This window comes from Montipora foliosa, chromosome 11 (assembly GCF_036669935.1).
Source record: "Montipora foliosa isolate CH-2021 chromosome 11, ASM3666993v2, whole genome shotgun sequence".
NCBI lineage: Eukaryota > Metazoa > Cnidaria > Anthozoa > Scleractinia > Acroporidae > Montipora > Montipora foliosa.
In genome coordinates this window covers 14517645-14530144 of record NC_090879.1, presented here as the reverse complement: position 1 = coordinate 14530144, position 12500 = coordinate 14517645, and the positions used below count along the sequence as shown (strand labels likewise).

Sequence of the window (12500 nt, the reverse complement as noted above, 5' to 3'; positions counted from 1 at the left end):
AACTATTCACCTACTATTAGTATTCCTAAAGCAATTACGATTATTGCACATGTTATTACACCAAATGGCTATTTTGTTGTAATGCCCACCAGATTTCGCTTGAACAGAGCAGAATACAATCAAGCGATTACAATAACATTTGTAGCCGCGAGATCGTCTTACCGAGTTGGAAGGCGCGTGATCTTTGACTCATGTCCTCATAAATAATTACCAAAGTGCGCATTTATTTATAGCAGCCGGCAAAGTAGCCTGGGGACGACTTGGTAAGTCAATATCACTGAACAGCGGCTTTGCCTGTGAAATCGCTTCGCTCAACTTTGATTCATTTGATCAAAACAGAAAGGAAACTCGCTAAAAAAGTGTTCATATAGAAGAAAAATACGACAGCAGCACTAAAACAATTCTTGAGAGCAAAAAGAAATGTAACTTTTATTAATTTATAGACACTGTTTTGTTACATTAAGCACAGAAGTTCGTAAATGGCCGCCCAAAACAGGCCGTCGAAAATCTCCCATTTCTGAGAACTGGCCGTCTTTTGGACGGCTGGACGGCCGCCTGGCTAAAAGCCTGTGGCTCGCTAAAACAAAAGAAAACCATCCAAATCTTACGCATTTCATAATTATGTACATTAAAATCACAATATGAAATAGAAACAAAATGTGGAGAAACAAAGAAATGGAAACCTCTTGCACGATATATGAAGATTTAATGATAACTTAAATTATAGTTTTTATACCTATCTCTGTTTATCTCTTACGCATTAGCTTTCTCCTGATCTCCTGTCAGATGCATAGCTGATTGTACCTGTAATGTACCACATGCCTTTGATCTGTTTTTGATGTTTTATGACCTAAGCTGGAAGGATAATTATATATTTTTCTCTCCTTTTTTTCTCTTTGCCCTGGCCGTTACTGTAGCTGTTAGTAGTGTACTGCATGTCATGTAAATATTGTGTAATTAAAATAAGTAGAGTAAATAATGAGTGCAATATTATGTAAATAGAGTTAGTGAGGTAATCGTATTTGTATTGTAAGTATTGTTTTCCTAGTGTTATCGTTAATAAAATTATTGAACAAAAAAATAAATAAATAATAATAATAATAATAATTTAAGTAGGGATAGACTTGTAAGAGTATAATATAACTGCTTAAGGACATTTAGATCAACATATTTTTGTACCTTATAAAGTATTCCTATATTTTTTGCTAATTTGTTGTTTACATGCTGAATTTGAGGTTCCCAATTTAGGTGTTCATCTATGTAAACTCCTAAGTATTTAAAGAAATGACTTATGTTCAATGTTATTAATGAACAGTCTTCCTTGCTGACGAGATTAGCATATAGCAAAAGCACTTGCTGAAATCTGCTTCCTCCATATAGTTTTAAACTGCACAAAAATATTCTCTGCATTAGTAAGCTCCACCTTTAGAAAACCAGAGTATCTAGAGATGCGCAGAACGTATGTGCAATAACAATAGCAGGCACTGTCCTTAAAAAAAGGTTGTACAAATGGGTATCAGTCTAAAGCTTTTAACTACTGCTGTGATACAAAAATAATTTTAAAATACAAACCTGGATGTACCATACATTTTCCTGTCACATAATTACTATTTCATTAAGATGGACTGATTAGGTCCCAGATCTATAGATGGTTCAAGGGAGCACTCCCATTAATATTAAGACTTCCTTTGACCCAAATATGGTGTGACAAACACACAACTCTGCTGTTGATTCTCTTCTTTAGCTTTGTACTTGGGATTAAACCGAAGTATTTTTATCCTAGTAAAGACTGGTTTCATATCATACTTTTGGTCAAATTAATTTAAATGTGCTCTCTGCCTTTAAGGTCTGTCAGACCGAGTGATAGCCTCCTTCGCAGACATTCTTTTGGGTTGTCACACAATCTTTCCTCCCAAACAAACATCTGCTGAAACAAGCCACACATTCCTATCCCTTTATTAAGTAACTGTCATCTGGAAATCATATGTGGGCTACAATGTACATAGGAACCATACTCATTCTGTGAAGAGCCACAAAGTTCTAAGCCAAAGAATGAAATTTATGCACTACAGAATGCAACACACAAAGTCCATTTTCTTGCAGTGACCACAAGCAAAATTTCTCAGGGTTTAAAGTGCACTTCCAGAATCTGGAAGTCCGCTGTGATTGGCCTACATAAATTCCAGTTTGTTTCAGCAGACATTTGTAGAGGAGGAAAGATTGCATGACAAGTCACGAGAATGTCTGCGCAAGAGGCTAACTGAGTGGCCAAAGGTTTTGAAATAATTATTACGAATAATGTTATGATGAATGTACTTCTGTTACTTACAGACAAGATAAAGAAGAGTTCTATAAACACTGCACCAAATGGAAGGATGCCCGCGAGCAGGTTACTGGAAATATGTGAGAAGGACACATACAATGAATTATTTTACATCAAGATGAATAGTGTACATTACGAAACAACAAACATCACTGATCTCCAAAAATTAAAGTTAAGTTAGAATGAATTTTAAAAACCACTAAACCTTTGAGTGTATAATACGTGTCTCAACAGAAACTTCAGCCATCCTCAGTTAGTCAGAATACAAAGCAATGGATGCTGAATTTATAATAAATAGAGAATGCTAATGTGAAAGTTTCTATAAATTTTATTGTAGATTCAGCTTTCATTGCTTTGTATTCTGACTAACTGAGGACGGACAAAGTTTCTGTCGAAACATGTGTTATAAACTCAAAGGTTTCATCATTTTCTTTAAATTCTTTACTTTTCTGCTGCTATAAAGACTCTAACTTAGAAATAAAGTTAAATATTTCCTCAAACATTATACATTTACCTTGGAATGGGGCTCATAAACCATGGCTGCTCTGGGACTTGTCGTGGGATCTGATTGGTTCTCACAGGGTGCTCGTATGGCTGCAACAAATGTGAAAACAATGCTTGCACAAAACATAATAAAATTATGTCTAAGGAGAGTTTGAAATCAGTTTCATCAATGTAACTTTTCCCTCTCTCTTCCTTTAGTTACAACTGCATTGCAAATGGAACTTGGGTCTGACAAAGTAACACACTCAAGGTGGGTTATCTCTTCAACCCACCTCAAGGTAAAGCTGCAAGAGGCACCTGTCCCACTGAAAAGCAGTGGAAATAGAGACGGAAACAAATAATTTAGAGTCTCTAGTCCTGGAGTAAGGACAATAAAATGAAGGCCCTGTTTCACAACCCATCAATGGACATAAAAGAACCCAACACATTATTTGCAAAGAGCAGGGCTTGTGGTCTGTCCTCTGCGGTATATCATGGTTAGGAGGGTAAACACTCAGAGGTTGACCTGTGTACGAGATACTGTGTCCTATTTTTTGTTGACTCTCCATGGGCATTGTCCCTTAAAGACCCCTGTTCACCCTACAGGCATTGCGTGACATGGAACAATTTTCATATGTGAAAATCCCGCCAAAGCTGAAATTCATCCAATCAGATCACTACGAAAAGCAATTCAAATTCCCAAAACAAAAACAAACGGCCTAAAAGCCTGTCAGTTGAGGGTGGGCCTTTAACAGGGCTTGAAATTGCGACCAATACAGTCGCATTTGGGACTGAATTTTTTTCCTTTGCGACTAAAATATCTGGAGAAGTGGCAAATTTGCGACTTGTTTTCATCTTCACTCTTTGAAAACAAAAGGGTTAGCAGTTGCCACTTTGCTGCTCTTTTTACTAAAATAAATGAAGAAATGACAAAATTATTTTGTTTCTTGCCTTGAGTTTTCTTTCAATCTGAAGATAGCGTAATTGTAGTGTAATTTCGCTGCGATGTTACATGCACAATTCCATTCCTTCTATATCAATGGCCATTTTCAGCGGTTTCTTTCAACACAAGTATTGTGGGTTCATGTTTTGCTACACTGCTGACAATGTAGCATGACGATTTTGCGACTAAATTTTGCGAAATTGCGACTACATTTTTGCTAATTTCAAGCCCTGTTTAATGTACAAATAAACAAATAAACGAGCTAAAGTACACAAGATGGCTGACTAGGAGCCCCACTCTGACTGAAAGGCCCATGCATACACATATCCAAAACAAAAACTGATGGATGCCGGTAAAAGCATTAATTCTGCCTTTAAACTACTTTAAATTTATAAGTATTAAAAAAAGCAGTTTTCCTTAGTTAATTAAACTGAATTGTTTTGACTGCAAATTACTTTACTGTATACTACTCACCTGTTTCCGATATCCAAACCAATAGCCAAGGAAAACTAGCGGAGATGAAATACCAAGCCACATGCATAACAGAGCAAGCATGGTTGTAAAAGGGACCTGTACAAATTAAGTACTTGTTATTCTTCATCACAGATTTTCAAATTTGTGGCAGTCCGCAAAGATAAATCACAACTTCTCAGAAAAGGTATCAAAGGAAATTAAAACAGAATAAAAAGACAGGGCAGAGGCAAACAAGTAAGATCTAATGGAGAAGGATGGTAGACAGGAAGAAATATCCAAGGTAATGGAAAGTGGTATATGATCCCATTTCACTGAACAGTAATACTCTGTGCTCATTGGCCCTGTTTCAAACGCCAGGTAACCAAACCCATGTCTTTGGTTGCCCATAAGGAAATCTCCTATGTATGATTAAAATTAATACACTTGTACTAGTCACGTCACAAAAAACATCCGCTTTTGCCTTTTTTAGTTCTCTATACTGTATTTGTTATCTTTAATTTTCTTTCTCTTTGTTCTTGTTTCAGTGGCCGAGACTGAACTCCAATAAAAAAAAGCCACATTTTAACTCTGTGAAAGAGATAACTTGTATTCTGTACTGCTAATTGAAGACAAAAAATCAAAGTCAAAATATAGGCCGTAAAGAATGCGAGGACAAAACACTTGTACCTTTATTTCACATGCCCTGTTGCAATTGCATGGCGAGCGATCTTGAATGTTGTGTGCCTGTGGTTTTCCGCAGAAGTCTGGGTTCAAGTATTGGTATACTGTAATTATTTAAGACGACCGGACGACCGCTAATTTTGAGCACTAAATACTTGTGATTAAGTATTGCGTTACTTTACTTTAAGAGAACAGGAGCAGGGATGATGCAGTGGTGAGAGCACTCTCCTCCAATCAATGTGGCCCAAGTTCAATTCTTAGACTCAGCATCATAGGAAGGTTCTTTACTCCAACAAGTTTTTCTCTGGCTACTCTGGTTTTCCCCTCTCCTCAAAACCTAATGTTTATCTGATTTGAGTCAAATTGATTTGTTTTCTATGTTCAACTACTTGTGCATAATTGGTGCACTAGTGAAATACATGCAAGACTTCACAATAATTAAAAAAAAACTTATAAATCATTTGTGAGCCTAACAGCTTATCAAAACACCGATAATACCGTACCTCATGTGCGTGAGCTTTAAACCAGATAAAACACTCCTTGTTAGAATTCTTCAAGAATTCAATAGTATCACCATTGTCTGGACTCCATCTAGGGACAAGCTTTTGTGGAATGTTTTTGAGGCTGCTTAATCACATAGCATGTTGCGTTTTATCGGGTCAAAAACCACTTGTATTCGCCTTGTGGTTTTAAACCTGATAAAACACTCCTGCTCCTTTATTAAACAGTACATATATATTAAGTCCATTATTAATTAAGAGGAGTCCTACCGCTCCAGAAGAGTGCTGTCCCCAAATGAAGAAATTCAAAATGAAGCAGTCTATTGAGATCACTCCAGGATACAAAGTGGCTGTCTAGGTAAACCAAGTCAAGAAAAGAGGTCAATCATACGGTTCACTCATGTACACATCACCTTTAATTACAAAGATCACATTATTATTGCCTCACTGATATACCTACCAGCAATGCAGATTTCTTCCAGTTTTGACCTTTACATGTCTTGTAGAGTCGAGCAGCGAAATAGCCAGCAAAAACACTGAAAAGAAAATTAATAGTCAGATAAGGTTAAATGGTAAACTTGTTGCTTGGCAAAGGGCAAAAGAAAAACAGAAAAATCAGAGTCAGGATACGCTCCTAGGTTATTTATTCTTACAATAAGTTAACCTGGCTTGAGCCTGTGATCTATTTGAAACCCAGTACCTGGTCAGCAGTCAACTTTAAAAAAAAAAGGTGACGTTGATTAGCTCTAAACCTGAGCCTGTGATAAGATCACATGATACTGGACAGCGGATACCTTGTTTTGACAGGTGTCAATTGACCATGACATAGATGTCCAATATCAAAGATGTACATGTACACTGTAAACTTGCTGGAGACAAGTTTTCAAGTATTGATTCTCTAAACGTGAGCCCGCAATATGGTCACATGATACTGGTCACATTGGCATACATGGAGGGGTGGACGGTCAGTCATACGGCTGTATAGTTCTAGGGTGGTCGTACAGTTGTACAGTGACCAAAACCAATTTTCTTGCAGAGATAGGTTACTACATCTTCTTACCAATGGTGCTTTGCACAGGAAAATGATAAGTTTGCCATGAGCTATTAAATGCATACATACAGTACTTACTGCTATCACTAATCAAACTCACCCCATAAAAACATAAAGAAAGATGATTGCTGTCACCAGACTCCCCCGACTAGCCGGTGATAACATACCAAGCATTGCAAATACTAAAGGGGATAAAAAAATTACACCCTTTTAGAATAAGACCACAAGGCACTGATTTATTGATAACTCTTCAATCCGAGTGACTTTCAAAAGGTCACTTAGAAAAAAACAGCTGTTGTTTAACTACACTCCAATAACAATAATTTACTATTGAACATTATTTTCGGGCAAAATATTTAATCCTACATGTAAATGCAGCACATAAAATTTAATATTATGGCAGCAGGATTAAAAGAAGAAAGCTACATTTCCATCCTTTAGAACTGACAAGGATTTTATTTGCATAATTTATCATACGATAAATCATGCAAAAATTAATTATTATAAGATACGTATCTTATGACAAGATATTCCTGACCATTGCTCAATTGTTGTTTATTGCATTAATCACAATTAACGGGATACAAAACAAAAATTTGAGTCACTAAGAACGTAGAGAGAAAAGGATTGCAAAAAGGCTTAACTTCTAAAAAGCACTCACCCAAAGTGATAACCACCATGCAGAAGATCTGCACTCCAGATCCAACAAATGCAGTTAACAACCAGGACCTCTGAGGAGGTCTAAAGACATCTCCATGCACCAACTTCCAGCCACTTTCTTCCATTGCATCCTCCTAAAAAAAGAACACTGATATAAATAACACTATCACAACTCATCACTGTACATGTAAATGACACTAAGACGTTAAAAAAACAAAATTTGTATTGACAGGCAGATGTAAGCTCTTTTACGCTCAGCTTTTAAAAAGCCACTACAGTACCATGTCTTCTTCCTTGTTGTATCGTGCAATGTCGCGTCTTAAAGTCCTGATCATTATCATCGATACAATGCCTAAAAAGCAATAGAGACAGTAACAAAGTTTAAAGTACCGGTACCTTTCCATCTTGAATTTTTCATTCCCTTCACTCTCTTACCTTTTATGCTTCATTATTGTAAATTCTTAATGGGAGGGGCGGTGACCTCATGGTTGGTGTGCTCGACTCCTGATTGAGTGGTCCGGGTTCGGGTCCTGGCCAGGGATATTGTGTTGTGTTCTTGGGCAAGACAATTTACTCCCATGGTGCCTCTCTCCATCCAGGTGTATAAATGGGTACCGGTGAAATGCTGGGGGTAACCCTGCTATGGACTGGCATCCCATCCAGGATAAGCTCTGGCTCTGATGGGCCTCTTGCCTCGTAAACAGACTTAACCTTACTGTCATCAGATTCTTAAGCAAATATTCTTCGCCTTTCACACTTACTTTTCCAAATTTGCACCTACGTGGAGCTTTTATGAAATTGAACTTAGTCTTGAAAATGACTGCGAAACAGTTGAAAAGTCATCATCTTTTAATCGCTTGTTTTTGTATGTAAAACTTCACTTTGTCAAATATATTAGTTAACCTATTGCCTCCTGGAAGATAATTTTACTCATCAACTGGCACGGGAGTGGTACGTCGTGCCTGAGGAGTGAATGGGTTAACAGGGTTCGCACAGATTTTTGGTTGCAAAATTTAAGACTTTTTCCAGACGTTTTCCAAAATGCTAATTTCTTTTTCCAGACCCAAGTTTAGTATATAAATTATAGTTTGTCCCATGATGCACTGTGAACATACAGTAACCATGATGCAGTGCTGGCGTAAGAGAGATCTGAGGCTTCTCAGTCAACGATTGAATGTTCTCGCCAAAGACGAAAATTTTAAATAAGATTTGACTACCTAAAAAAATTCACTTAGCAATAAAGTACTTATTTCAGTTTTCAAAACAAAAAAATCTCCATTTTTCCAGACTTTATCTGGTTTGCAAATTTCCAGACTTTTTCAAGAATTCAAGACTGCATGAACCCTGGGTTAATTAAAATCATAGTAGAGAAATGTGTAAGTCTCTCCTAGGAAACAGAATCATTATAGGTTCATTAATTCTTATTAATCTTACAAGGATTCTTTACCTTCTTAGTGCGAAAAGTCAAAGCAGCCCAAAACCCTCTTTTGATACAAATAAATGATCTTAAATGTAAAAAAAAAACTTACCAGAGAGAAAGAGAACAATGACAACAGAGTTGACAATGGCAAACCAATGAATCTGCACATCACTCATGGCTAAGTAAGTGTCCCATCTCGATGCCCACACAATGTCACTGGCCTAAGGGGCAATTTTTTAAAATTATACATTGTATGGTTATAAATAATTTTAAGGACACATGAGTTTGTTAAGTTTGTGTATTTTGAAATGCACTGTTTTTGTTATTATTATTTTTTACAGATTATCAAATTTATCACAACATTTAAATCCTTGCTCCTACTCATTGTAACGTTAAAAAATTAAGTTTGGTTGTATTCAGTCCTTTCCATCATCCTAAGACAAGAAAAGAAGGCAGAATGCAGTCTAAGGCAACCTGAAAGCTCCTGTTTCTTTAACTTCTACCGTAACTTATGGCAGGAGTGGGTGCCAGACCAATACTGTCGCATGCACGGCAGTGATACTGGTACTCATTTTGCCCACCACAAATGGATGAAAAGCTGAGTAATTTTCCATTAGTGAAAAAAATCATACGATCAATCAAAAGTCTGATACGACAATTTTTCACAAGTGAAAACATAGTCTGTCATTTTTTAGTACTGTTCATTTCACCATGGAAATTATGTAAATCTCTACACTTACCAAGAAAATGCACTTTTTACCAGCGTACCAATGGAGGCATTTCAGGGATAAGGGGTTAAATGCAGTTAAATGTAGTATAACAAAGTTAAAAAACAAAGAGTGGTACTGGTCTGGGCCGGTCGATCATCAAAGAGTGGTCAGTGGTACTTAGTACGGGAACATGCTCATTCGCCACTTTGTGCCGTGCTTGTACAGTTGGGCTTTTGCTTCCACCCCTCCCCTCCCTATTTCCACTATTTATCAGTATGACGGGTTCCTGGATGCCTGGCATGGGGGCTCATGCTAGCCATAGGAGTGTAACTCGGTCGAGAGGTTGGAGTGGAGGCCCCTGGACGTATCCCTGGCACCCAACCTCCATTTAGCGATGCAGTTTTTAACAACAAAGTAAATTTATGGCTAGTAAATTTATGGCATTCTCACATGAAGTATGATTATATTGTACATTACACTTAGTCTAAAAAGGTAAGGTAAAGTCTCAGTTACGAGCCTCGAAAGACCTATCAGGCCAGTGTTTATCTCCGGTTTCCGTAGCATGAAGCAACTAGGAGTATTTCTATTCCCTCCTGGATGGGATGCTAGTCCACCGCAGGGTTACCCCAGCATTTTTGCCAGTACCCATTTATACACCTGGGTGGAGAGAGGCACCGTGAGAGTAAAGTGTCTTGCCCAAGAACACAACACAATGTCCCTGGCCAGGACCCAAACCACTTGACCTGGAGTAGAGCACTCTAACCATGAGGCCACCGTGCCTCCCACATTACACTATTACAGGCTGTTTTTTGGTCACATGAACCATGCCCAATTAAAACTTATTTTTCGAATCCAACACCTGATACATATGTGTATTGAAAGCACATGATCAAAAAACAAAAAGGAAACAAAAAGTTACTCCCATCAAGCAATACACTGTCATAAACTTCAATTATTTTGCTTTCCTTTCCTTTTCCCTTTAGAATAAGACAGTTACCGCAAAGTAACTGCCTTTTGCACAAGCACATGAAAAAATACCAGCGGGTGTTTGTTAATTATTATTGAGCACTTTTTAAAAATTTCTTGCTGTTTGCAAAATCCCAAAATCTCTCTTGTACCAGTCAATTCAATAAAGATGCCCCAAACATTGTACAAGTAGATGTTCACAGATTAATCCTGTCCCTCCAAAGAGTAATACTTATAGATTTTACTCTGACTACCAGTAATGCCAGATGATTTTAAACACCAAAGGGGCCATAAAGATGTAAAAGTTTTGAACATTAATAATGATAATTATTGTAATTTTAACTCTTCTACATGTACATCTGAGAGAGAAACTTCTATAATTATTCTTAGTATGGCATTAAATTTTATTCACTGATTGGGGGCACTTTTTGTGTAAATGGGTTACGTTACCTCCCACGTGACTTCATAAGTCAGCATAACTGTATTTTCCTCTGTTGAAAAGCAAGGGAATGATACATAAATTATTATTAATTCAATCTGGTAGGTTCTGACAATGTGAGGCAATGGCATTCTTCCCTTTATTTCAGCAATAGGTACATGTACTTACTTCCTGGTATAATCTTTTGTCCTGCAGGCCATTTAGGATTAATAGAACATGTATCGCTTCCCTCCTCGATTCCAACAGCATCTCTTACTACACTGTAAGGGCAATGGACAAGATTGGTATTTAAAGTTGCTATAACGTTCATACATTTCTTCTGTAATCAACCAGTAACTTAATAATAGGCTGCAAGGCAAGTAAGATCTAATTTGGCCCAGTCATTCAAGGTGGCTCAAACCAGTCTCTAATTTAAAAGGTCTAGATAGCAGCAACAATATAGATAGTCGTATAAACATAACAACTTTCTTTAATTTTCCAGACATGTTTCTAACTAAGTACCAAGTGAAGCTTAAGGAATCCATGTATATAAAATGGGAGAAGCCCGATCTCAACCAGCAGGTGAAACACATTAACCGGACTCTCTCCCTGTAAGGAACTAAGCGTCACTCATTTAAAATTTTTGTTTTGTTCTGTTTTGATTTAATACGCAATATTGACAACGCAATGTAACGAAGTTTGTAAGATCGCGTGCGCTTTAAATTCAACGGCGATTTCAAAATATGTAACACTGAAGATGACGGATGTACCGTCGAAACATGTCTGGAAAATTAAAGAAAGTTGTTATGTTTATACGACAGTCTCTAATTTCAAGACACTCTCAGAAAATAATTCTTTACAACATACAGTACATGTACTCAACGACACTGTCAAGTCTGATAAAGATGACTTCCACTAAGGTTGTCTAAACATCAATGTCATCCCAAAAAGTCCTTCAGTCTACATAATATGAGCATTACAATCACCTGGATGATTGTACTTCGCTTAATTATGATATGACTCCTGGTCCTGGTTTCAAACCATTATTTTATGATTTGGAAAGCCCTTTTAAAACACCCTATTGTCGTCTCTTAACTGTTCAAACATAAGTGATTATTTCCCTCATTCTAAGGATCTTTTTACATTTGTTTGGTAAAATGGGTTACAGTATATAAATCCAGCCAAGGAAGCCTTTATAGCTTTCAGGATAATTTACCAAAGTATTTTCAAGCATTCGATTGGAAGCAAAAAGAAATTTCAGACACATTCTCTTCAAACACTAGCCCCTCATCAAGAGCCAACACAACCACTGTTTTACCTTTTTGGTTCCACTTCAAATCCAACAACACGGAAGGTGGAACTGCAGAGTAAAAAAGAGTAATATTACAGCTGTTACTCAGCCGTTTATTTTTAGCAGATCATATTTTACCCAGAAACAAACTTCTCAAGAGGTTAACAATCTTCTAGCAGAGGGAAATGTACAAGTACAACTGGATACTAAAATACCGTTGATGACTAATTAAGTTAAAAATGAAAAGTTGATTGTAACAGGGAATCACTTACTTGTCATAAGTATGATATTTGAGAATCATTTTCAAATGGTTGTTGAGATATGTTTCCTGTGAAGAGCCAGTAGATGTATTTGTTAAGATGTCAAACATTCAATTAAAGTACAATCTTGCAAAGACCTTCATGCATTGGTTAACACACTAAAACTGTTCTCAATACATGTGTTTACATTCTTGAGAATTGGCCATCCTGGACACTTCCATACCTCATCTATAGCAAATCCAAGTTTGAATCCATGATCATACTGTTTCTATAAGTATGAATGATAAAGAATTAAAAATAATCATTGAAATTTTATTTCAAATTATGATCCATAACGGTAT

At 36.9% G+C, this 12500-nt stretch overlaps 1 protein-coding gene across 2 annotated transcripts in view; it reads right to left on the bottom strand.

Annotated features, from left to right (window-relative positions):
* Positions 1–12500, bottom strand: part of LOC137974793 (transmembrane 9 superfamily member 4-like) — a 29247-nt gene that overhangs the window by 7332 nt on the left and 9415 nt on the right. For both annotated transcript variants that reach the window (XR_011117503.1, XM_068821774.1), the window contains exons 7-20: positions 12383–12427; positions 12172–12227; positions 11927–11968; positions 10798–10889; positions 10641–10681; positions 8624–8735; positions 7376–7446; positions 7096–7228; positions 6535–6616; positions 5844–5919; positions 5654–5737; positions 4224–4319; positions 2838–2917; positions 2330–2393 (exon numbers count right to left, since the gene is read on the bottom strand). Coding sequence is in view for 1 of the 2 variants with exons in the window: in XM_068821774.1 (XP_068677875.1) it covers positions 2330–2393; positions 2838–2917; positions 4224–4319; positions 5654–5737; positions 5844–5919; positions 6535–6616; positions 7096–7228; positions 7376–7446; positions 8624–8735; positions 10641–10681; positions 10798–10889; positions 11927–11968; positions 12172–12227; positions 12383–12427 (1074 nt within the window). In the remaining variant the exon portion in view is untranslated. The remainder of the gene's footprint in view (positions 1–2329; positions 2394–2837; positions 2918–4223; positions 4320–5653; positions 5738–5843; positions 5920–6534; positions 6617–7095; positions 7229–7375; positions 7447–8623; positions 8736–10640; positions 10682–10797; positions 10890–11926; positions 11969–12171; positions 12228–12382; positions 12428–12500) is intronic.